Source organism: Macaca mulatta, chromosome 7 (genome assembly GCF_049350105.2).
Source record: "Macaca mulatta isolate MMU2019108-1 chromosome 7, T2T-MMU8v2.0, whole genome shotgun sequence".
Lineage (NCBI taxonomy): Eukaryota > Metazoa > Chordata > Mammalia > Primates > Cercopithecidae > Macaca > Macaca mulatta.
In genome coordinates, this window is record NC_133412.1 from 29,844,294 (window position 1) to 29,871,227 (window position 26,934).

General features: G+C 39.9%; 1 protein-coding gene across 3 annotated transcripts; it reads right to left on the reverse strand.

The window, feature by feature from the left end:
• Positions 1–3,435: 3,435 nt before the first annotated feature.
• ARPP19 (cAMP regulated phosphoprotein 19) lies at positions 3,436–24,348 on the reverse strand. 3 transcript variants are annotated; one of them, XM_015142198.3, is made up of 4 exons: positions 24,318–24,348; positions 24,028–24,082; positions 12,135–12,257; positions 5,452–7,097 (listed from the first exon to the last, which is right to left on the reverse strand). In XM_015142198.3, exons 2-4 carry the CDS (start codon positions 24,070–24,072, stop codon positions 6,927–6,929), a joined length of 339 nt encoding a protein of 112 aa, XP_014997684.1. In that variant the 5' UTR covers positions 24,073–24,082; positions 24,318–24,348; the 3' UTR covers positions 5,452–6,926.
• Positions 24,349–26,934: the final 2,586 nt, after the last annotated feature.

Sequence of the window (26,934 nt, forward strand, 5' to 3'; positions counted from 1 at the left end):
TAGCTGGGATTACAGGTGCATGCCACCATGTCTGGCTCATTTTTGTATTCTTAGCAGAAATGGGGTTTCACCATGTTGGCCAGGCTGGTCTCAAACTCCTGACCTCAAGTGATCCACCTGCCTTGGCCTCCTGAAGTGCTGGGATTACAGGAGTGAGCCACCAAACCTAACCTGTAATTTAAATGCAGTTTTAAAATTTCCTGTCTAATGCTGAAAATGCAGTGTTGCAGTCTCCACTGTGATTGCATTAGTGTCTTTCTCTTTAGATCTGATAATGCTTGCTTTATTAATCGGTGCTCCAATGTTGAGTGAATATGTTTAGAATTGTTATAGCCTGATAAAACTGATCCTTTTATCTTTTTATAATGTGCTTCTCTCCTTACCATTTTTGACTTAAATTTTTTTTTTTTTTTTTTTTTTTGAGGCGGAGTCTCGCTCTGTTGCCCAGGCTGGAGTGCAGTAGCCGGATCTCGGCTCACTGCAAGCTCCGCCTCCCGGATTTACGCCATTCTCCTGCCTCAGCCTCCCGAGTAGCTGGGACTACAGGCGCCCGCCACCTCGCCCGGCTAGTTTTTTGTATTTTTTTAGTAGAGACGGGGTTTCACTGTGTTAGCCAGGATGGTCTCGATCTCCTGACCTCATGATCCGCCCGTCTCGGCCTCCCAAAGTGCTGGGATTACAGGCTTGAGCCACCGCGCCCGGCCTGACTTAAATTTTTTTTTAATCTGATTAAATATAGCTACTCCTGCATGCTTTTGGTCTCCATTTACATGGAAATATCTTTTTCCATCTCTTTACTTTCAGTCTTATATGTGTCATTACAAGTGAGATGAGTTTCTTGTAGGTAGCATATAGTTGGGTCATGATTTTGAATCCATTCAGCCACTACCTCTTAACTGGAAAGCTGTAATCCATTTACAATATTATTATACATGAGGGCTTATTTCTGTGATTTTATTATTTCTGGTTGTTTTGTATATCATGAGCTGGTGTTGGCAGCTGATGCAATGGGCTGGGTTGGGCCAGTCCCCAGGCCCACAGGTGGCATATTAGGTGGGTGCCCACTGTGGTGGTAGCAGCAGGTTCAACAGGACTGACATCAGGCCCCCAGGAGTCCTCAGATGTCAACAATGGTGGACTCAGCTGGGCAGTCCCCAGGTCCCTGAATGGCATGCTTGGACACAGGATGTGGAGCCAGGCTGAGTGGACCTGTTCTCAAGCCTCCTAGTGGTGTGTGCAGGTGCTGACTGTGGCAGGCAGGGGAAGGGTGATCCTCAGGCTTATAGCAGGATGCTTGTGGTGGTGGTGGCGGGGCAGTGGTTACACTGCAGCTCTGATACTGTAGAGGGCAAGGTTGTTTTCGGTTGCAGCAGCCACACCCAGGAGACTATGAGCCTGCGCTTCACTCGTGCATCGGCCCTGGTTGCAGCAGCCTGTATCAGGCCACCGCAGGCAGTGGAGTTTGTCCTCGGGGCACACGAAAATGCATGCCAGCTGGCCAATGGCTGGGCACTTCAGCCCTGTAGGGAGCAGCCAGCTGTGGTGGTGGCTATTGGGTGGTGAACATCAATGAGGTTCTAGAGATGTGGAGATGCAAGGGCTGTAGGGCCTCTCGGCAGGATGCAGTTTGGTGGGGGCTAAGCTCTCAATATGGTGCCTTGCTGTAGCTGCTTAGGGCTTTGGGTGGGGGGATAGTGTAAGCTCTCTCTCTGGAGCAGTGATCTTTTGTGGTCTCCAGGCAGCTCACTATGTTAGTCTTGGGGTCTGCGAGGGTCTAGAGGCTTTCCTGAGGCTAGGATGCAGGAGTCTGTGGTGAGAATGTGGACTTCTGGGAGTCACTCTAACCTTTCCAGGCCCCCAGAAGATCCTGGCCCAGTAGGCTGCCTTGCTTCCCTCTCCTAAGTGTTTCCTGTCCTTTCTCTGTTTAATTCCTGAGTTCTCTCTTGAATGATCTGGCTGAGGTGTTATCTCCTCACTATTGTGGCTCTCTGTGGAGGAGCTGAGTACCAGATGTCTCTAGTCAGCCAAGTTGAAGCCCCTCCTCTGTAATGTTTTACAAATAAGATGAAAAAGACTCACAATCTGCAAACATTTAATCCTACCTTAAGTACAACGCCTTTACAAAAGCAAAAAAAAAAAAAAAAAAAAATCAAAGATTACAAGTCAATTTCTTTCTGCACACAGTAATAGCTGAAATGTAGACAGATCAACTTCAGAAAAAATACACAGAAAAACATACCACTTTAATAAGACAAACTGCAAATTAAATCAATAGAAATTAGGTAGATCCATTTATTTTTTAAATACAAGTATAATTTTGAAGGGGTATTTGACAAATTCAGCATTAACTGCCAACTCTATAGACATGTTTAACAAAAAACAAAACAAGGCATTTACTCTTGGCCCTTTCAGTACAGGCGAAGTGTCCGACTGCATCACAAGTGCTAGTGATGCAGTAATAGATCCAAGGGCATAATATTAAATGTTTTTTTCGACTGCGATTTAGTTGAAAAATAACATAATACAAACATATATTAATAGCTATCAAGACCACCAGTGATCTGCAGAATACCTAGAGGCCTATCTACTTAGAAGGTTGAAACTTAGTAAAACTGTATTCAAGTCAGTGTTTTTATTCTTAGATTAACAATGACAGAATGAGATATCTTTGATTCCAACTTTATAAGGTGTGATGGGGAATTGAAAGGAGATATTGGGGAAGACTGGCAGTGTGTGCTGAGTTTGAGTTGGGAATGTGGCTCAAATTAGTCAATATTGATTAGGTTATTGTTCTAGAAAATTTTAAATGTGTCCTAAATTGTGGCATATTGAAAACAATATTAAGGAACAATGGTTCATTAGCCCTAAACACAATTTAATGAGTGCCATCGATGGGCTTAAGAAATAAGCAGGGATGGGGGATGGCGAGGCAAAATGAGGTGAAAGAGAAAATGGAAAATATGCTTGAACATTGGAGAATGTGAAAAGGCCACCAAAGAAACTGCTTTAGGTATCACTCAGAAGTGCTCTTCCCATTGGCTACCTGCTCCTGATCACCCAAACACCAATTTTAGAGCACAGGAGCAGTAATACCCTTTATCTGCAATTTCACTTTCTGTAGTTACCCGAGGCAACCTTGGTCCAAAAATATGTGGAAAATTCCAGAAATAAACAATTCATGTATTAAATCACAAGCTGGCTGGGCACTGTGGCACACGCCTATAATCCCAGCACTTTGGGAGGCCAAGGCGGGTGGATCACCTGAGGTCAGGAGTTCGAGACCAGCCTGGCCAACATGGTGAAACCCCATCTCTGCTAAAAATACAAAAATTAGCTGGGCATGGTAGCAGGCGCCTGTAATCCCAGCTACTTGGGAGACTGAGGCAGGAGAATTGCTTGAACTCAGGAGGTGGAGGTTGCAGTGAGCTGAGATTGCACCACTGCACTCCAGCCTAGGCAACAGAGTGAGACTCCATCTCAGAAAAGAATAAAATAAATCACAAGTCATCCCGAGTGATGAAATCTCATGATCTCTTGCTCTGTCCTGCCTGCGATGTGAATCATCCCTTTGTCCTGCTTATCCACACTGTATACTACCTGCCCCTTAGTCGCTTAGTAGCCACCTTGGTTGTCAGATTGAAAAACATAGTCGATAAAGGGTTCAGTACTATCTGAGGTTTCAGGCATCCACTAGGGGTCTTGGAATGTATCTCTTGCAGATAAGGGGATACTACTGTATTACATTTCAGCTTCCATAAAACTTTAGTAATTTGGATTAAGAACACAAACCTGATTTAGTAAAAAGTATCCATAAATATTCAGAGGTATAGTTTTGTTTCATCAAGTAAAAAGAGCAACTAATTCCAACTGTTGAAGTAGTAACAAGTAAAGGCTTCACCAGGCTTTCCTAGATGGTTAAGACATATTTTTAGGTCATCAGCACAAGATTATTGAATAACTTGTATGCTACAAACATGCTGCTTCCACTCATCAAAACAACCCAATAATCCTTACTATTCCAATTTGCTGAGAACCATGTCAGATGTTGCGTTCAAGAATGAAATGTTCCTCAAAACTGTTCTATCAAATGTAGTAGCTATTGGACATAAAACAAGTAATTTATTTCAGACTTGAGTTTTCATGAAGTATTTATCATCAACTTCAGTTTATTCCAACATTAATTTATGATAGGACAGTTATTAAGATTAGCCATTTCTCAGACTGTAACTTTGAAATAATAAGAAATGGACAATTAAGCTCACTAGTCAAAATCTTGATTGAAGTGGTGACACAATAGCTTACAAATGTCTTCAATAAACTGAGCTTTGAGGCAGAACAAAAAAACAGAAAAATCTAAAACCTCTCTATCCCAAGCACCAATAATGGAGGCTAAGCAATTATATCTACAAATCCGTAACGACAGGTCTCTCCTAATGAAAAGTCCTGAGATTTAAGCACTGTGACTTACAGAAGGCAGGTTGGCTTAATGAGGAAATTTACTTTTAATAAAAAGACAATCAGCAATATTTTATTTTGGGCACTTAGCATTTCACAGATCCTCAATACGTTTTGAGGTAGGTCAAATATTAATAGTGTATTTTACAAACAAAACTCAAGCAGTTGTTTTGTTACTTGTCCCGAACCACAGGAGCAGTTCTATCATGGTCAGGAATAACACGGTCTATCTGATCTTTCAGATTAGTCTTTCATGTGTGAATTTAATGGTAATTACTCGCAAATATTCATGAAAAAACCAAAAGACTAGATATAGAAATTCTACTCTGGGATATTTTAAACTTCTTAAATTGATCCTATAATGAGTATATACTTGCTCTCGTTACAAATATATATATAGCTGATCTTTACAATTACAAATGAGCACAGGAGTGACTGTGTTGCTTTTCTGCCTTTTGGGGTGAAGATAATCAGCAAGGAAGATAATCAGCAAGCTTTCCTCAGAGCACTAGGCAGCCTTTAACCGAAGGTGCTATGTTCGAGGCACCATTGAGTATGATTTGAGATCACAGGAGAGCAGGTATACTGATGGAACCAGGATTCAGAAAAGATGCCTGGATCCAAAAAGGGGAGGCTCTCTGCAAGTCGAAGACGAAGAGAAAAACAGTAACATCTCAAGCTGCTGATCCTGAGTATCATGCTACAGCATTACAACTACTTGTGAGAGGAGCTCCTACAAGAGCAGTAAACTTGTCCCAATAAAGTCTGTTAAGGTCTTACTAACTAGATAAGCCACAAGTAAAACTAAATTGGTATTTTACTAAAGTGACATCTACAGAAGCAAATATCTAAACATTTTTAATAGGAGTTTTACCTGTCATGTAAATTACTCTCATTGTCAAAAGCCTAATTCAATTAGCTTGTCATAATTCCTAAAATAATTTACCAAAATTCAGCTCATTTTGACATAGGTTCTTGAGCCAGTATTCCGAACTGTTTCATTATGAAGTTCCTTTTATTTAAACAATTGTAGAATATTAGTAATAATACAGGATCAAGAATAGTTAACTTGAGCCTAGGAGTAAGGTTGCAGTGAGCTATGATTGCAGTACTGCACTAGAGCTGAGGTGACACAGCAAGACCCTATCTTAAAAAAAAAAAAAAAGAGAGAGAGAGGTTAACAACTGAGAAATTAGAAGGAAAATGCCATTATTGTGTTACATAAAAGAGTAAGGATATAGACACCTATGCTTCCATATACAACAAACAGCTCAATACCATTTGAGTCAAAGAACAAAGGGGGAAAAACAGGTAGCAGGGGGCATGGAATGCAGAGTACTGAAGCCTTTTACTCTAGTGTCTCCAAAATTGAGTGCGGAAGTAAAAAGTTTCTACATTTAAAAAGTTCATATAAATTACATGAATTGCAACTTTCATAAAAATCAAAATGAAAGGTTCTGCATAGGACAAAAGATATGCCTAAGCAACATATCGTATTTGCACAAGGCCACTGAATGTCATGGATATTAGTAACAAATGAAAAGCTTAAGTCTATGGCAGATTGAACTAAGATTTCAGTTTGGTATTCTATAAGCCCGAGATTGTAAACTACTCATTATACAAAAGCTATGATGATTTACAGAGTTTTGTGTAGGAACTCTTGTGCTTCTGGTTGGCACATTATCTACTTTTTAAGTATGTGAAATTAATACAGACATTTGTGAGAGGTTGTGCAAAACTACTGTATTTACAAAAATGGCACAAAAGTGAATTCAACAGTCAATGCACATGCATACTTCATTCACATCTTCAACAACAAAAGGTATTCTAACTCTACAGAAATGAATTATTAGCTTCAATGGCAGCTGTTAAGCACTAGAGTCACATAAGTTACACCAGAATGGGCAAATATTGCCCAAGTAAAATTCTACTGTTAAAGCTGAAACAGGTTTAAGGCCATTCAAGTTCAAGCACAGAGATACAAATCTTTCAGAGCCCCATCTAGTTGTGTTTGAAATATGTGACCTTTCTTCTAACTTGTGGTCTTAAACTTCTGTTTTACAAAATCCAAAAGGTAAATACGGAAGAAATCAATACAATAGAGATTATATTAAATAAGAGTAACATACAAAGCTATAATTAAGATGAAGTAATGAAAGCCAAAACATTAAAATTTTAAAACTTGCTTGTTACTTGTTAGAACCAGTACTACACTAGGAGTTAGGTAATATATACAATTTTTTTCAAGTAGTTTACTTATGTTGCTCTAACATGTCCTCTTCACCAGTGCACTGTTAAACTAATCAAAAACTCTACACATGTATATTCTACAATAGCAGCACACACTACTGCTACCTGCAAAGCTGTCAGTCTCAAATGACTTAGTGAATGAAAGGAAATAAAAAGTAGATAAGTAACATATTAAGGAGAAATAATGGGAATTAGCAGATTCATGCAGTTCAGCCTTTTAATCAGCCAGCCAGCTTGCTAGCAACAAGGGATGGTTTCCGTTGAGGAAGGTCCTGTGGAGTGGGAATGTGGTCACCAGTGACCTCCGTCTTATCTGGAGCTGCAGCAGGAAGTTGCTTGTTCTTCATTTTTGCTTTAGCCATGTTGTAATCCCCAGAATCAAAATATTTTTGCTATAAGTAAAAAACAAAGAACAATTCAGATTAGAGCTTAGCAATTACTGATTTAAGATGTCGATGCAACCCCATACTGTCAGTATAAGGTTGGTCTAAAAAAATTTAAACAGGAATATTAATTAGACGAAATAGTCTCTGTACTGAGTTCCAGCATAAGGTCAACAGCTGAGAAGCCCCCCTTCAGACCAGGCACAGTGGCTCATTCTTGAAATCCCAACACTTTGGGAGGCCAAGGCAGGCGAACCACTTGAGGTCAGGAGTTCCAGGCCAGCCTGGCCAATATGGAAAAACCCCATTTCTACTAAAAAAAAAAAAAACAAAAAAAACCCCACAAAAATTAGCTGGGTGTGGTGGCGCACACCTGTAATTCCAGCTACTCCAGAGGTTGAGGCATGAGAGTCACATGAACCTGGGAGGTGGAGGCTGCAGTGAGCTGAGATTACCCCACTGTACTCCATCCAGCCTCGGCAACAGAGTGAGACTGTCTCAAAAAAAAAAAAAAAACCAAAACCAAAAACAAACAAAAAAAAGAACCTCCCCCTTCAGGCTTTCTTAAACCATTCTGGTTCTAATAAAGAATGATCAAGACTAATATAATATTAAGCTATTTGGGAAGTCCCAGACTCAGTGAAATAAAAACCTTTCATTTATTAATGGAACAACCAGGTTGAAACACTTGCTTAAATTATTTTATAAATAAAACACATAATTTGGCTGGGCATGGTGGCTCATGCCTGTTATCCCAGCACTTTGGGAGGCCAAGGCGAGTGGATCACTTGAGGTCAGAGGTCAGGAGTTTGAAACCAGCCCGGCCAACATGGTGAAACCTTGACTCTACTAAAAATACAAAAATTAGTCAGTTGTGGTGGCATGTGCCAGTAATCCCAGCTACTCCGGAGGCTGAGACATGAGAATCGCTTGAACCCGCCGGGGTGTGGAGGTTGCAGAGAGCTGAGATTGTGCCACTGCACTCTAGCCTGGGTGACAGAGCAAGACTGTCTCAAAAACAAACTTACCCCCCCCATAATTACAGTTATTAAAACTATTACTTATAGTTTCTGGTATTCTGTCATTTAGAGCAAGTGTTTCTGCAAGAATTTAATAATATTTATTTGAACTAGAGCAGTTCACCAAAAATTAAGGTAAAAATATAAATATTAGAGTAATGAAAGAAATAAACTCACTAGAAATTACTACTTAAAATGTACATCCCTACTCCATACCTCCTCCATTTCTCACATAGAGACACGAAGTATGACTACTGCTTTTTTTAGTTGCCCTTTACCACTAACATGCAAATTGTGATGAGAGCTAAATATCAACCTTAATACAATGAATCTACTTGACTTCCAGAGTGAAAACATAAATCTGCCTGGGTTCTGACTAACACCTATCATGCTGAGCCCACCTTTACTGAGTGCCTGCTACACGTGAGGCACTATGTGAGAGCTAGAGTCAGATACAAAGATGGGACAACAGTCAAGTAAATCAACGATCACAATACTGCCTTAAGTACAAACGGTGCTATATGGTGCTCAAAGAAGGGGACTCTAATCTCAGTCTTGGGTTGGCCAAGGAAATAATCCAGGTATGAAACAAGGGCTTGGACAAAGGGTGAAGGGGAAAAAAACATAATATTTATGGAATCTTATGCTAATATCTTCAGGGATATTTCATGTGATAAAACAAAATAGCTGGGAACTCACAGCTTAGTATAAGACTGTTGAGTGGCCTGAGGAAAGTCTCACTGGCTGCTTTCCTCCACTATTCTTTGATAAGCCAGACCTGGCCTATGGCCCAAAGGCCTAAGGATAGAAACTGCTTTAATATATTACTGTATATGTACCATACAGAACAGTAACAAGGAACCCTGGACCAGGCCTAGCTAAAGCTTTCTGCAGCTTCACTTCTGTATGTTTTAAAACAAGCAGACAGAAAAACCTCAGAATTTTGATGCACTGTATTATATTAAAAAGCTACTTCTGAATTTTGTAGCCTCTAGAGGAGAACAAAGCAGCCTGCCAAATTTCTTATTTCGTCAAGAGTACATACTGAGAAATTTAACACACATGTAAATTTTAGGCAGATTTCCCCCCAATGTAATAAACCCAGTTTCTAAAGTGAGTAATTTTACAGTAAGCAAAAGTTCATCACAAGGGATCTCATTTAACTGTAGATTAGGCTACTCTGTTTGGGGGAAAGGAATTAAATTTAGTGTGACTAGAGATAAAACTAAAATCAATGCTTGACAATTAGAATTGCCTAAAAAGGAAAAGTTTACTGCAAAAGGCAGCAAATAATCAAACAGAGATTCAGCAAAGACAATAATACAACAAAGATGTCAGAGAAAGAAGTTAATGCTTTAAGATAGAGAAGTGAACTAAATTAATGTTTCTCAAACTGGGATCCACAGATAACAATGATGATCATATCAGCTGTCTTTAAAAATCTCTAAATTTCATGAGTTTGTAACGAAAACATTTAAAAATTATGATCTAGATGACAATCTTATAAAAGCCTTCTCTCACCCAAATTTACAGGCCATACTTACATTGGCATTTACAACTACACTGACACTAAGTCATCACCTAAACTGATAATGTTCAACTTTAAAGCCATGTTTCTTACAACTGGATGCTCTCTTTTCTTGGGACTTCACAACCCCTACAAATATGAAAAAACAAAACAAAAAACAAAAAGAAATAAAAAGTGTAAAAATGGGCTACACAGCTTCTATTATCCCTCCCAGTTCTGATCATCTATGTAGTCATGCATACATGGTCATATTGTTAAAGCCTAATAATAACATTAACCTCATAATAACATTAATGAGTACAACACAGGAAGAGACCTATTATAATCATCATCATATCTAATCAAACCTTCCAAATTAAGAAGCTACTTAAAGATACTAAGGTAATTTGTCAAGTTTGCTAACTAGTGACAGAGGAAAATTAAAACCCAGAACCTGTGATCCAGAGTTTTAAAAAAATCAAAACTTCATATAAAGAACTTATTCACTGACATTCTGTTATAATACAGAATCATTAAAGAGCTCACTTCTCAATTTCTATCTACTTATTTCTTGATTCAGTGGCATTTTCTTCATTCTCAACTATTTATATCTACAACACCAACTCCAAGATACAATGTATATGATATCTGACTTAAAGATACTTAAAAAGTAATAAATAATTGAAGCTAGAGAAAAATTAAAATGACAACTGCCCAAATATTGGAAGAAAGCCTATTAGTCAAGGTTATGCTGGAGATGAGCAAAGAAAACACTTCCTAAACATTAATAATCAAGTCAAAATAATTTAATAGCCAAAGATTAATTTATCTCATAACTAAAAACACAGCTGTCATTCTACTTTTTCTATTTATCCCATACATTATGATCTTTATGTTCTAAAATAACCACATAATACTCTATTTTACTGACTTCAACTTATTTAATAATTTCTCTGCTGTTGAATAGTGGGGTGCTGCTACTAATTATAGTTATAAGCTATAAGGAGGATCTTCCAAGTTGGAAGACTTTTTCCTTGTACTGAATTATACCCTTAGATTTAATAAGACATTATTGATTTGAAGAACATTTTTATAAACCTTAATCCATACCCCGTTCTGAAACGAGTAATAATTTTTAATGTTTAAACACAACAAAGAGCGTATTAGTTTCATTCAACTTCAACCTTAGCAACAGGTATTATTTTAAACATTTTTGTAATTTAGTTATATAAATACTACGATGTAATTTGCATTTCATTGATTTTCTATAATGTATAAACATTTTTCTGTTTATTGTATTTCCTGTTAAAATCCTTTATCCAGGAGCACCTTAAGTGTTTTTCTTGTATACTTAAAAGTTCCCTTTTGTATATTTAAAAGTTTTTGTATGTATTTTAGATATTAACTATCATTTTCGTAATAACTTCCCTACTTGATTATATATTTCATGGTACAGGAGTTTTACATCTTTATAAATTTGGTGTAATTATTTCTTGTCATCCTACTATTTCAAAGCTCTGAATGTTATTCTTTTATGTAAGATTAAAAATACCATTCTATTTTTTGCCACCTTAAAACAATCCATATGTAACTAGAGCTAATACACACACACATGTTTTTTAAGCAAGCAGCCAATACCAGTATATGAATGTATTTAAGGAGAAACATGATTTAGCATCTCATTCAACAATTCTCTTCCGTAAGTAATATTTCATCCTTCCCTGTATAGTAAATAATTTGAATATGCTTAAGCTGAAGATGGAACTAATTTTTTATGGCAAAGGAAGGGGTCACAGGACAATACTCTTAGGGAACAAACAGGTCAACATTATCTCAATCTCGTTATTGAGAAAAAAATGGTATCTACCTCACAAAAAACATGGCAAGAATTTGAAAATAATATCTTCAGTAATTTGAACTATGAAAACGAAAATGTTTAAATTGTATTAGAGTAAATCTGACTGTGAAACATATTACATAAAGGAGACAGCTGTGCTTTTATAAGTGATCATTTCATCCAAATAAGTATTTTAAGCTTTTGAATGTTGTGTGGGAATCATCTGCAAAAAAGATGTAAATTTCAAAATATGGACAGAAGGATAAACACCAGCTTCTGGATAGTGGTTGCTTTTGGAGAGATAAGGGAAAGGGCTCATATTTACATATAGGGCGGGTTTCAACTATATCTACAACATTTTCTTTCTTAAGAAAGATAAAACTGAAACCAACATGGCAAAATATAAACATTAAATCTGGGAAGGGGTACATGGGTTCTGTTATATCTGCACTATTTCTACATGCTTTAAATAGTTTATTATTAAAAATGCTAAAGAGTGGTACATTCTCATAATGCTTATTTATAAACTGCAAAATATTGGAAAAACCCATTACAGATACATATACATACAAGTACATACCTGATAAAGTACAACGCTATATGCACAGATATTCATTTCACAATCTGTCAGCATACTGAGTTCGTAGGGCTTAAGTATTTGGAAATTACCCATGAGAACTTACCCCTTTCTGCAAACGTTTCCTTAAGAAATCTGAACCTCCAGGCTTTTGTCCCAGATGAGGATATCTTGCTTTTAATTTTGCTTCTTCTGCTTTCTCTGGACTAGTCACTTTATCTTCCATTTCCTAAAATAATTTCAAATAAATTACTTCTCTATTACAACTCAGTTATTTAAAATAATTCACCTTTAAAAATCTGGATTCTGAATTCTAGTTGTTAAATGCCAAGTACCACAGCTTCTGACTAAGAAATCAAACCCAGAAGCCTTTAAAACATCTCTCTCTTGTTTTTCAGAAGATCCATGTGATAGCTCTATTATAGCTGTGATGCATGTGTAACACCCCACACACGGGATAAAAATATCAAGATAGCTCAGCTCTGAAGTCTTGCTTGCCATTACTTTTCCAGTCATGTATAATACATTTATAGTTAGTCACCTTCTATGGAACTCTTCAGTTCTTTGCCTATATTTAGAGAATCATCCTAATACTGTTAAAATATACAGGATTTTTTTCTGTTTATCTAAAATTATATATGATTTGAAGTTACTGAGATTCTTTACTAAAAATTAACAGCAGCCTACTCATCAGTACATTTTTCTTGAATAAATACAGATGATTCTGATTTGTTTCTTTTTATAATAAATTTTTAATATTTTTATTATTTTAAATAATAGAGATGGGGTCTTGCTATATTGCCTAGGCTGGTCTTGAACTCCTGGGCTCAAACAATCCTGCCTCGACCTCCCAAAGTCATAGGATTACAGGCATGACCCACCATGCCTGGCCTATCCTGATATTTTTAAAGAAGAGAAACATCAGTTTTTGTCAATCCTCACATCTATGTATATCACTGCCTAACTCTCCCCCATGTTTAAAATGACAAACTCTGTTCATGTCAAACATCCTATTCTTTAATATATCAAAAACCTGTTTCCTGTCAGAACTATCAATTCTTCAGTCTATTCACTTTGAACAACAGTTTTGATTTATTCTGCTTTCTTTCAAAGTGCTATATTTTATAGGGAAGGAGTGTTTATTACTTCATGGCAAGTACTGCAGAAGAATGAATCAAGAAAAACAGGCTGGGCACGGTGGCTCACTCCTGTGATCCCAACACTTGGGGAGCCGTGGGCGGATCGCTTGAGGCCAGTAGTTCAAGACCAGCCTGCAATATGGACAAAACCCAATCTTTGTAGAAAAGTTTAAAAATTAGCCAGGCCATTGGTATGTGTCTGTGGTCCCAGCTACTCAAAAGGCTGAGGCAAAATGACTGCTTAAGCCCGGGAGGTTGAGGCTGCAGTGAGTCATGATCACACCACTGCACTCTAGCCTGGGTGACAGTGAGACCCTGTCTCAAAACAAAACAGGAAAGGTAAAAAAAAAAAAAAAAAAAGAAAAGAAAAGAAAAGGGGGGAGAGAGAGAGAGAGAGACAGAGAGAGAGCGAGCGAGCGAGCTGTCCTGAGATAGACAAACCGGGCAGCTGGCAAGGCACATTTTCTAAGTAATGGACTCATTTCTGCACATTAAATCAGCAAATCACATACATCTGCCTATCCTGAGCCTTCTAGGTTACTTAGGAATAGTCAAAGCAAACCATTTACCTATCTAAGAATTGGAAAAAAATACTTTATGAAATTTTGGCATATATTATAATATTCATACATTAAAAAAAAAAGAGATGAAGATCCTGTTTCCCTTCCCTTTGTACCCACAGGGGAAAAATTACAGGTCAGGCTATATTGTCCAGGCTGGTTTTGAACTCCTGGCCTCAAAGCTATCCTCTCACCTTAGCCTCCCAATGTGCTGGGATTATAGGCATGCACCACCACGTCCAGCTCTCATACATGTTTTATCATCAGCTTCATTCATTTTATGTATTATCAGTATTTCATCCTGAACTGCTTCTTCATTTGTTGTTAGAGCTTCTCTTTTTCAGTCTTGGAGAATTTTGAGAAAAAAGCTGCTGCTCTCAAATACTGTTTTCTGTGGAGCCTCTTTTTATGCTGCAGATTCATCCATTTATGTTATCTCTTTACAGTGGCCACATCATTCACTCACTTGACATGCACGACATTCAATTATGTGCACTCAGCCAGAAACAGAGAATTTAAATAGTAGTGGTGAGTCTACCAGTCATTCCATTCAAGAAGGGTATGCCCTAGAGAGGTAAAGTGTGAGGTATGTGATGCAAACCTGCCATTCCCACGTTAGTCTCTCGTTGGGTATCTTGCAGAGCATAAGTACATCATCATTGTAGTGTTTAAAATCTCAGTCCGTACAACACAAGCCCATTACCTCAGCTAGCACTCAACGTAAGAATCACCCTAGCCATCTAGCCATCTGTTCAAACACTGTACATAAAAGTGACTACCTGCTCAACTGAGAATTGATGGGGCAGTCTCCAATATGATTATGCCTTCTCTAGAATTTTGTCAAGGGTGATTTTAGTTATATGTGATTTTTTTTCCCTTACTAACATTAGAACCTAACCCCATGTAAGATATGACCATACCATATTCATCACAAAAGCCAGAGAAATAAACATAAATGTAAGATTACCAAGTTTAATGTAGGAAGGCGGGCTGAGTCACTGCACAGCTTCACTGTGGCTCAGCCCTCACTGCAGATACTACTGCAGCCCAAGGGTGTTCTCAGTGCTGCAGTTTAGAAGTGGATGTGGGAGGAGAGGCCTACTCTTGGGTTTCCCTGCACAGCTGGCTTCAAATAATATTGGCTGAAAAGGACCCCAAGCTAATTGTCACCTTTTAGTCCCTGCACCTTCAAATTAAGGGTGTTACTGGAGTCCTACATTTCCAATAAAAATTCAGCTTTCTTGAGCCTAGGAAATGAGACCTCTCCACTTCTTCCTTTGATTTGAAATAGTTCTCCAAGTCTAACAGTTCCCTGATTTCCTAAAAACTTTTCAAAGGAAAATTGTATGTAGGTAGCAACTTACTCTAGTTTCCAGTGTTTCTGCAGGTTTCCTCCATTTGACATATAAAGGAAAATACCTTGTACACAATCCTGGCATTCCCTTATTTTCTTTTTTTTTTTTTTGCCATGTTGGCCAGGCTGATCTTGAACTCCTGACCCCAGCTGATCTGCCCGCCTTGGCCTCCCAAAGTGCTGGATCACAGGCGCAAGCCACTGGGTCCAGCTGCATTCCCTTGTTTTCTTAATAAGGAATACATTGATATATCATATTAAGCATGCTCAATTAAATTAAAAAATGTTTTGGGCAAAACAGCATCTATGAGCTGCAAATATCATTCATATTTAGAATGAATTTATAGTATGTCTTCTTGAACATTCTTGCCAAATACATAGCACAATTGAAAGCCCCTGCTAGCTGCAACTTCCTAACTGGATTCAGAATTTCAGTTGGATTTAACACCAAAAGGGGAAAAGATGACCTAGTCTAGATTTTTTGATGTGGTAAACACCATTAAGACATCCACAATACTTTTCATGAATCCTACAGAAACATTCTACAGAGGTAGGTAGTTCTAGGACCTTAATGATAAGTTAGTTCAAGTGCTTGGACATGCATTAATATTCTGACAGTTACTGAGTTTCTATTAGGTTCTGTCAATGGCATCTATGCCAGATTAAAAGGCATGAGAGAAGAAAGAATCCATTCTGCTCCTGGTGATGCCACCACCAATAGCAGACAGCAGTCACCCCTGTGAGCTCCTACAGAGGGACATATCGCAGATAAACAGGGGCTCTAGTAGCAGCTACATGACAATGGGGGCAGACGATCATGGACTCTGAACAGTACTCATCCTTGCAGGGTCAAAGGCTTTCTGTAATCCTTACCTCTGGAAACATCATCTTCCTCTCTTTTGTTCCTCTATTCCTTCTAATAATGTGTAACCTTATTCCCTAAAAATCATATTCCTTCCTTTTTAAAACATGCAAAGTGGTTTCTGCTCCTGTCTCCCAACAGGACACTGATAAAAGCAGGTAAAATAAGTGATTTATCCATACAGTCATGTTCAAAAATGCAAAATAGAATATAATTTGATGGGACTCCATGTTTCTGGACCTCAAGGGAATTCCTAAACATTTACTTAAGCTAGAACGAAAACAAAGGGGAGATAAGCAAATAGTTACTTGCTTATTTTTTCCAAAAAGAATCACAAAAAGATTAAATCATAAACTAGTCAAACTTTGGGTTAAACAGGTTAGGATGTAAGGGATAAAGGACAGAAATGACTATTACTAAAGAAAGAAATTGGTATATATATACATATACTGATAAGTCAATATTGTAATTTTAATGTCTTTATCACGTAGAGGTAAAAAAGGAAAAAAAATACTTTATAACAGTACCATATTTTTAGTTTAAGTGTTCTATGGTCCTGTATAATTTAGAATAGGGCTTATAATCTTAATTTTTACATCTTGTTTAGTTAAGAATGCATGAAAAACTTGAACGAGAACCAATTAAGTAGCAGAAATAAAAAGGAGTGTTGGGGAGAGCAAGAAAGGAAGAAAAGATAAAAAAAATTTAAATACCAAAAAGAAGCCAAAGGTAAGGAGAAACAAATCCCAATATGTGAATAACCATGATAACCATACTGAAGCAATAAACTGTCCATTTAAATCCAGTAGCTGAATTAAAGAAAAAAAAAAAATCTAACCACTTGTGTAGCACACATTAAAAAAAAATCTAAACAAGGACATAGGTTGAAAGTAAAAAAGACTGAGGGGTAGGTGATGGTGGTGACATACCAGGCAAATCCTTACCAAAACAGAGCTAGCGCAGTGCACCTACATTTTCTTTTCTTTTTTTTTTTTTTTTAAGATACATGGTCTTACTATGTTGCCCAGGCTAGTCTAGAACTCCTGGCCTCAAGCAATCCTCCTGCCTTGGCCTCCCAAAGTGCTGGGACTGCAGGCGTGAGCCACTGTGCTGGACTGTGCCACTAATAAAATGGCCTGAAAATATATAAAGCAAAAATTGACAGAACTATAGGGAGCAACTGACACTCCTTACTTATTGATAGCTATAAAAGATAAAGTAGTTCAGATACTTGATTTTAATTTTACACCTAACAATTAGGGAATGCATATTCTTCCACAAGCACAAATGGAAAAACTGACTTATACTAGGCCATAAAGCAAATCTTAACTATTTTCTTCCAGACCACCATCTATGACTGCAATTCATTAAAGTCAGTAACAATAAAAAAATTATAAATCTCTAATATTTAGAAATTAAAAACATACTTCTAAATAACTCCTGGTTAAAAAAGAAAGCATGAGTATTTTTAAAAATAGGAGTTCTAGACCTACCTGGCAACACAGTAAGACCTTGGCCTTTACAGAAAAATTTTTTTAATTAGGCAGGTGTCGTAGTAGATGCTTATATGCCTATAGTCCTGGCTGCTTGGGAGGCTGAGGTGGGAGGGTCACTTAAACCTACCCTGGGAGACAGAGCGAGACCCTGTTTCTTTAAAAACAAACAAACAAAACCCTACACATACCAAAACTTGTGGGATATAGCAAGTATCCCTCAAGGGCTTATATCAGAGAAGAAAGCTAAATCTCAATGAGCTACGCATCCAATTTAAGAAGTTAGACAAAGAAAGGAGCCCAAAGAAAATGGAGAAATAAAAAGCAGAAATTAATGAAAAAGATACAATAGAAAGGGCCAATAAAGGGGGTGGCGATGACAAGCTTAAGAAGTTTTCTTTTTGTTGTTTTTTTTTTTTTAAGACAGAGTCTCACTCTGTTGCCCAGGCTGGAGTGCGGTGGTGGCATGATCTTGGCTCACTGCAACCTCCACCCCTCCCCGTGTCGAGTTCAAGCGATTCTCCTGCCTCAGCCGATTCTCCTGCCTCAGCCTCCCAAGTAGCTGGGATTACAGGTACCCACCACCGCGCCTGGCTAATTTTTGTATTTTTAGTACAGATGGGGTTTCATCATCTCGCCCAGGCTGGTCTTGAACTCCTGACCTCGTGATCCACCTGCCTCCGCCTCCCAAAGTGCTGGGATTACAAGTGTGAGCCACCGTGAAGAAGTATTTTTTATAATTCAAATCTGGTTTTGAAGTTTTAGTCTCCAAGAAGCCTTTGTGTTACACAGCAATTTTACTACATTTTAAAAATAGATGCTGTAATGTAAGTGGATTTACTTAGGTAAGTAGCTTCTAAATTGATAATGGGGTCCGGAGAAGGCAGAATTCTGAACTTCTGGCTATTGTCTACAAGTTGGGAGAGGAACCCCAGGATATGGTAACACAGATATATGTTTACACACAGATACATGTATACGATGTATCCAAAACAAAAACTAAAACCTTAAGGACAGTATTTTTAATAATAGTTATTGTCTTGGCATGTGCATTTTTCTGAAACATACAACTGAAATACATCAGAAATTCTTTCTGTGAATAGGTGGGGTATAAGTTATAAATACATACACGTAAAAAGGACATTCAAATAACTAAGGATTATTTTGTAGTCCATTATACACTGAGCATAATTATGTCTCAATGACTGATACTACTTTTCAGCCTTCGGCAGAGGAGAGTTATACAGCAACACCAGCAATAAAAATCTGATCACTCTAAGCAAATTCTCCTCTATCTGCTCAGCAGTATGTTCACCGATGCACTGATTGATGAATAACTGAAAGGATTAATGAAAGCCAACAAATCCTTTGGGATATTGCCAGGAAGGTACCAATACCGTATCAAGCTCTATGGAAAATTACTGTTGTCATTCTATTAAGTCCTTGCTTGCCCAGTGTCTAGCATTTAATGAATGTTCAATAAAAGTTCATTCATCTGAATGAAAAAATACAATGTACTTGTTTCCATAAAGCTATAAAGCTAAGAAACTTTCTCCACACTTGAGGATTTCACCATCAGCTCATCTTTAATATTTTATGTTATAGTAAAACACAGCTTCAAGATTAGAAGTTGTTAAGTATTAAAGTCTTGCACAAACAAAAGAAGCAATCCTAACAAACTGCTGTGCAAACTGCTAAGACAGCTAAGAGAAACATTTAAAAACTTTTCTGACGTTTACCTCCAGATTGTTAGGAATCGATAGTTGCAAAGACCAAGGGTGCATGCTGTGTTCACTCTGAATAGAAACAGAAAACATGGATGTGGCGGTGGCTCACACCTGCAGCCCCAGCTACTCAGAGGCTGAGGTAGGAGGCTAGGTGAGCCCAGGAGTTCAAGGCTGCAATATGCTATCATTGTGCCACTGCACTCCAGCCTGGGTGACAGAGCAAGACCCTGTCTCAAACATAACAAAAATATTCTTGAGCCTTTAGGTAACCAAAAGTAGTGTCAAAAGAGCCCCTGAAAATACCAATATGAACTCCTATTTTTAAAATACTGGAAGCATCGGAAAACAATTTATATCTCTTTATAGTTGATATATTAAAATAATTTAGATAAAGGTTCTTTTCCTCTTCTACCACTCATAAAGGCACCAACCTGTATCTTTTACCTGACAATTTCACTGACAGCTTTACTGTAGGTATCCTTTCCAAGACATGTTAGTTTGGTGAGTCTTACAACCTCTAGAAAACCTGCTAAGATCTTAAAAAAAAAAAATTAAGGCCACAACACAAACGAAAAAATATATACACACATCCCTGTAGTTTCGTTCAAGAGATCTTAAGTGGGTCTAAGCTAAGGTTTTCATCTTACCATGGTCTATTCTTCTCTGTGGTACTAGCATTGTCATTTGTTTTGAAATAGTACGTCGGCAAAGGTTTCAACAGAAAAGTTCTGAGAAAAATCCATTCAACCATTTTGTAAATAATGTCAAGCACAATGTTGAGTGCTGTGAGAGAGCAGATATACAAACCAGGGTCCCTAAGCAAAAGCTGCTCACAGTGCAATTAAAATTACCATCTTTTTTTTTTTTTTTTTTTTAGACAGGGTCTCCCTTGGTCACCCAGTGGCGCCATCAAAGCTCACTGTGGTTTTGACCTCCCGGAGGTCAAATGATCCTCCCCTCAGCCTCTGGAGTAGGTGGGACTACAGGTGTAGATTTATTATTATATTTTAGAGATGGGGTTTTTCTATGTTGCCCAGGCTGGTCTCAAACTCCTGGCCTCAAGCGATCTTCCCACCTTGGCCTCCCAAAGTGCTGGGACTACAGGCACGAGCCACCTTGCAGGGCCAGAATTATCTGTTTTAAGTTCCCACTTGCCTCTTCTCCCCTCCAGGACTAGTACACATGCCTTAGCTTACTGTTGACAGATTCATGAGCTCTGTGCTCAAAACTTCTAAATGTCTGTTTTCACTTCAGTGGTTATCTTAAACACAAATATAAGCATATTCTGCGGCATCTGAATCACCATGTTGCATCTAAATAGTGCTATGTGGGTTCTGCATCTGAGCTTTCTTGCACCAAGACTCAGTAGGTTACTCCAACTGTCCAAGAAAATGAGACAAGAATAGAGCTGAACTTAAAATGTGATTGTATCTATGACTCTGGAAACTCAGTGACCTCATAGCTTACTCTTAAAGGGGGAACTGAGCCACCACATGGCCTAGGGGAGTGTTTACTTGACAAACTCAAAAAATCCCTTAACTTTTAACAATTGCTGTCATATTCCAAATACATTGGAAATTTAATTTCAGCAAAATACCAAGCACACAATCAAAAATTTAGACTGGCTTTGCTTGTATTTAATCTGTTTTAAATTTTATTTTATTTTTTTGAGACAGAGTCTCACTCTGTCGCCCAGGCTGGAGTGCAGTGGCACAATCTCCACTCACTGCAACCTCCACCTTCCAGGTTCAAGCCATTCTCCTGCCTCAGCCTCCAGAGTAGCTGGAACTACAGGTGTGCGCCACCACACCTGGATAATTTTTGTATTTTTTAGTAGAGATGGGGTTTTACCATATTGGCCAGGCTGTTCTTGAACTCCTGACCTCATGATCCGCCAGCCTCGGCCTCCCAAAGTGCTGGGATTACAGATGTGAGTCACCGTGCCCGGCCAAATTTTATTTTATTTATTTATTTATTGACACAGAATCTTGTTCCGTTGCACAGGCTGGAGTACAGTGGTATGATCTCAACTCACTTCAACCTCTGCCTCCTAGGTTCAAGCAATTCTTGTGCCTCAGTCTTCTGAGTAGCTGGGATTACAGGTGTGGGCCACAACACAGGCCTTTTAAATTTTTAAAAAATATTTTTAAAGCAGCTCACTGTAGCCTCGAACTCCTGGTCTCAAGTGATCCTTGCACCTCAGCCTCCCCAGCAGCTGGGACTACAGGCATGCCACCACACCTGGCTAATTTTTATTTTTATTTTTAATTTAATTTAATTAATTTTTTTTTTTTTTTGAGACAGAGTCTCGCTCTGTCGCCCAGGCTGGAGTGCAGTGGCGCGATCTCGGCTCACTGCAAACTCCGCTACCCGGGTTCACGCCATTCTCCTGCCTCAGCCTCCCGAGTAGCTGGGATTACAGGCGCCCGCCACCACGACCAGCTAATTTTTGTATTTTTAATAGAGACGGTGTTTCACCGTGTTGGCCAGGATGGTCTCAATCTCCTGACCTTGTAATCCGCCCCTCTCAGCCTCCCAAAGTGTTGGGATTACAGGCGTGAGCCACCGGGCCGGTCCTATTTTTATTTTTTATAGAGACAAAATCTTACTCTGTTGACCAGGCTGGTCTCAAACTCCTGGCATCAAGCAATCCTCCTGCCTCAGCCTCCGAAAGTGCCAGAATTATAGGCAAGAGCCACCACGCCTGGCTGTTTTAGTTTTAGAGTGGTACACAAGTTAAGAGATAAGAGTTTATACTTATTTTTTATGTTTGTACATATTTAATTGTATCCTAACACAAGATAGGAATCTATCTGGTTTTCTTCTCTTACCAAGGGAGCACACACCACTCAAGATAGAGAAAGTGACTTAGCTTTTACTCCATGCAAGGCCCAGTTATCTACCTTAATTCTTTAGAGGCAATAGACAATAGGCAACCTACCAGTAAACTATAAAGGTATTTTTAGCTGAATACTTTGGCTTTAAGTGGAAGGTCAATTGGGTACACAGACAATAACTCAATTTTTTAGGTCATCGAACTGATCTTCCAAATAGAAGAAACAGGTGATTTGGCCCACAGGAACACAGAAGTGACTGTGCACATTTTCTTCATGGTTAGGGACACTATCCATGCCACAGGCACTTAGCATTTACAGTCAATCCTGAATTTAAGAAGGAACATTATATTCCTAACACACTTTGGTTGATTTTAATGACAGCAGCTAAAACCAAAGCACCTTAAATAAATGTTTAATGTAGACAATCAATAAGAGAAAACGTTCAAGCTACCCTTAGTATTGTTAAAAGATACATTAGGCTTTTCCAAGTAAAAGTATTTACACTCTAGAAATCAACACTGCATACTTTGGCAACACACTAACAGAACTTATCAAAGAAAATTACACAGCACACTACTGTGCACCAGAAGTTAATGCTAAGTTTGATGTCAGTGTTTAAGGCAAAACACCACAGAGAGGGACTTATTTTTTAGGGTTCCTAAATTTCAAGCAATAATGAACACAACAAGTATTTTTACAATAAGCAGGTGATACTTGATACTCCTTTTAAGATTGCAATCTTTAACATTTGTATTTTTTGCCCCCCAAATTCATTTTTTTGGTAATGTGTAAAAATATCTATTTTCACTGGATATTCTCAAATCATGTGGTAACTTGGACTTTTACCTATGCTATATGTTATTTTCTCGCTTTTCAATTACTTTAACATCCTAACAGAAGCCCCCAACTCAAGAGAAGTTAACACAATTTTAAGAACATATGGAATGGCCTTAGAACACTAATCCAATTCCCAACTTAATTAGGACATAAGCGCAACATTAAGTAGAAACCCGCACGAAGGTCAAGCAGTAGACCAAAATCGTATTTAACGACAACACAACCTGATTTGTAAGAAAAATTGTTGATAAACAATTTAGGAAACAGGATACCTCGGCCCTTTCTCACTTCTCGGCCAGTCACACCTACCTAGGAGAGCAGGGCGGTGGAAATAATTACAATGGGAGAGACAAACACTAGCCTAGATAAATAGAAAGTCTTGATATTCATCATTTGAACCACACTGACACTCCTGGCCTATTCCCCTACATCAGGAAGACACAAGTGCGTTTAAAAAATATTCCTATGTTTCCAATAAAACCCTGATTAATTTCGTGAGTAAAATTTTAAAATTCCACCCTTTCGATTTTTAGTCGAGTACCATATCTGAGTCCCATTGACTGCAACCTTTTCCAGCACAGACTGCGCTGAACACTGCAGGTGACTCACCTCCTCTAGGCCTCGCCCCGCCGTGGGAGGCAAGCACCAGGATTCCGCCTTTACAGGTGAAGGCACTGAAGGCGGACTGTACCCACTGACCATGGTTACAAGGGTTGGTCCTGAAATACCAAGCCCGGCGCACATCGCGGCCCGCACACGAGGCTGCCTTTAGCGTAAACCGCACGCTTACAATACAAGTAGTTGGAGAGTTCTTCAGAGAAAAAAAATCAAACTTCCTAAGCAAACTGACGCTCACAAAAAAACTTTAGGCTCTACGCCCAGACTGCGTCCTGGGCGCTCGCGTAAATGTAAGTGACTGAGGAACACCGCGACCCACGGAGGTGTTAGAAAAGGCACGATTCGGAGTAAACGCGGGGCACGCTGGAACTCCCAGTTCGTCGGCGCACCAGCCAGCCAGTGACTGCGGGAAGCCAAAGGTGGGGCGCAGGAGCCTCGGCCTCTTGCGCCTCGGCCCCGCATGCAGGGCGCGCCCCTCCGCCCGGCGGGAGCAGGCCGCCCGCCAGACCCGGACCCGGCCAGGGCCCAGGGCCCAGGCCCCACGCCCCACGCCCCACGCCCCGCGCACTCACCTTCTGCTCCTCCGCGGAGGCTGCCTCGGGGACTTCCGCAGACATAGTGCTCCCTCTGCAGACGAGACGCCGGGAAAAGATGCGATTAGCCGGTGGCCGAGGCCACCCGGCAGCCTGCCGCCTCAGGCCCGCCCGCCGCCCGGCCCAGCTCTCCCAGCGCCCGCCGGGCCGCCTCCGCCCGCAAAAATGGCCGCCGCCTTATGACGACACGGAGCCGCGAAGCGCTCCGCTGGCCAAGGCCCTCGCACGCCGGAGCCCGCCTGCCCCTCCAGCACCGCGCCCATACCTACTTGACCCCGCTTCTCCCGCTCGCTGTCGTTCAAACACTTCCTTTTTTCCTTCAAAGGTCGCTGCTCCCGCCTCACCTCACATCCGTCTGTGGCTGCCTAATGCTTCCTGGGAATTGTAGTTTCTAAGTGGAACCGCCTCTCCCCGCCCTTTCCTGCTCACTCTGGCACCCTCGTTCTAGGAGCTTTTTATTTTACTCTTTTTACTTAACCAGCCTCGCCTAGTTCCGTTCTCCTCGCTCTCCGCTCTGTAGCCACACAGGCTGTCTTTTGGGCACGCCAAAGCTCCTTCCTCCATTCTGCCACGCCTTCACATCTCCAGTCCTACGTCTCCGCCTCAGAACCTTTCCTTCCTAAACCTCTACACTAGGCCACCTCTTAAAGGCCGTCACAGCTCTGTACAGTTCCTCAACAACACGAACTGTATCATTAGACAATTGTCGTGACTTTAGGTCACCTTTCCTGCTCAGATAAGCCACACCAGGGCAGGGATCTCGTCTGTAATTACTTATATTTTACTCTGAGGGTCCAGCACTTCCTAGATACCTAACGAAGGAATTCAGATTCATTTGTCCCCTCCCAGGGGGTCCACTCCCACAAGCTTACCGAAACTGCTAGCATTGAGCTCCCCCAATGACTCTTTCATTTGCCAAGTCCTGCGGCTTCATATTGAATCCTCATTCTACTTGATATCTGAATTTACTGGCAATGTTTGCCGGTTCCAACAAAATGTCCTTCAGACACTTGGAAATAAGATTGCCCTCAAAGAGTTACACTAGTAAAAAACCACAGAAAATGAATGCAATTTGGATAAGAAGTTTGGAAACCATCGAAACTCAACCAGGATGTAGAATCTCAGACAGGAAGAATTGCACTAGAATTGCAACTAGAAAAACAAAAAGAGTTAATATTGCACTCCTTTTGGAGAAACGAAGGAAGGTGTTTGTCAGCCAAGGAAGTATTGAAAGTAAAATGGTTCAACAGGCCAACTGTTTGACAAAGATACCCCTTAAGAATGTCTCACGCTGGGCTAGCTGAGAAACTATAAGATCAACGACATATTTGTTCTCATTCTATACTCACAAAGTAATATACTGAAAATTTGCCTTTCCCTTAAGCAGAACTGCAGAGAGAAAGAAGAATGCACTAGTTAGGCCAACTGGAGCATTTAACAATTGTATTTTTATTAATAAATTGACTGGCATTCTAGTATATGTCCTATATCAATGTATTTGTGAACTTAGGTTAAAATCTGATAGACATACACTTATGATGAAATGCAGCCTCAAGAAAATTGCTGTGGCCAGGCACAGTGGCTCACTCGTAATCCCAGCACTTTGGGAGGCCAAGGTGGGCAAATCACTTGAGCTCAGGAGTTCAAGACCAGCCTGGCCAACATGGCGAATCTCTGTCTCTACAAAAAGAAAAAAAAAAAAAGGTTTTTTTTTCTTTTTCTTTTTCAGACAGATCACCCAGGCTGGAGTGCAATGGTGCAATCTCGGCTCACTGCAACCTCTGCCTCCTGGGTTCGAGCAATTCTGCCTCAGCCTCCCAAGTAGCTGGGATTACAGTTGCCCACTATCACACCCAGATAATTTTTTGTATTTTTAGTAGAGACAGGGTTTCACCGTGTTGTTCAGGCTGGTCTCGAACTCCTGGCCTCAAGTGATCCACCCGCCTTGGCCTCCCAAAGTGCTGGGATTATAGGCATGAGCCACCACACCTGGTCTTTTTTTTTTAATTGGCTATGTGACCTTGGATAAAAAGAATCTGTTTCTGATAGTGACACTCGCAGGAGGGGAAGTTTAAATTTCTGGAGGGCAGACTTTGGTAAAATGGAGAATTCACCATGGGCAACGCTCCACTATGAGGACTGCCTGGAAAGTCATTCTTTCCCAACTAACACCACTCTGCATCATTATGAACCTTAATGTGTAAAGCTGCACACTGGTCCCCAGCACCCTGTTTCTCAAAACTCCCTTCTCTTGATCTCCAGGATACTATTGTCTCATGGATTTCCTCCTACTTGACCTCCCTGTTGAATCTTAACCTGCCTCTTAATGGGAGGATTCTAACAGTTCTGTACTTGGATCCCATTCTCTTCTAGGTTTATACAGCCTCCAGGAAATAACTTCCACCTTCATAGCTTTTTTTCTTTTTTGAGACAAAGTGTCACTCTGCCACCCAGGCTGGGGTGCAGTGGCACGATCTCAGCTCACTGTAATCTGCCTCCTAGGTTCAAGTGATTCTCCTGCCTCAGCTTCCCAAGTAGCTGGGACCACAGGCACATGCCACCATGCCTGCCTAATTTTTATATTTTTAGTAATTGTAGGCCAGGTGTGGTGGCTCACACCTGTAATCCCAGCACTTTGGGAGGCTGAGGTGGGTGGATCACGTGAGGTCAGGGGTTTGAGACCAGCCTGGCCAACATGGTAAAACCCTGTCTCTACTAAAAATACAAAAATTAGCTGGTCGTGGTGGTGGGCACCTGTAATCCCAGCTACTCGGGAGGCTGAGGCAGGAGAATTGCTCAAACTTAGGAAGTGGAGGTTGCAGTGAGCTGAGATCATATCACTGCACTCCAGCCTGGGCGACAAGAGCGAAACTGTCTCAAATAATA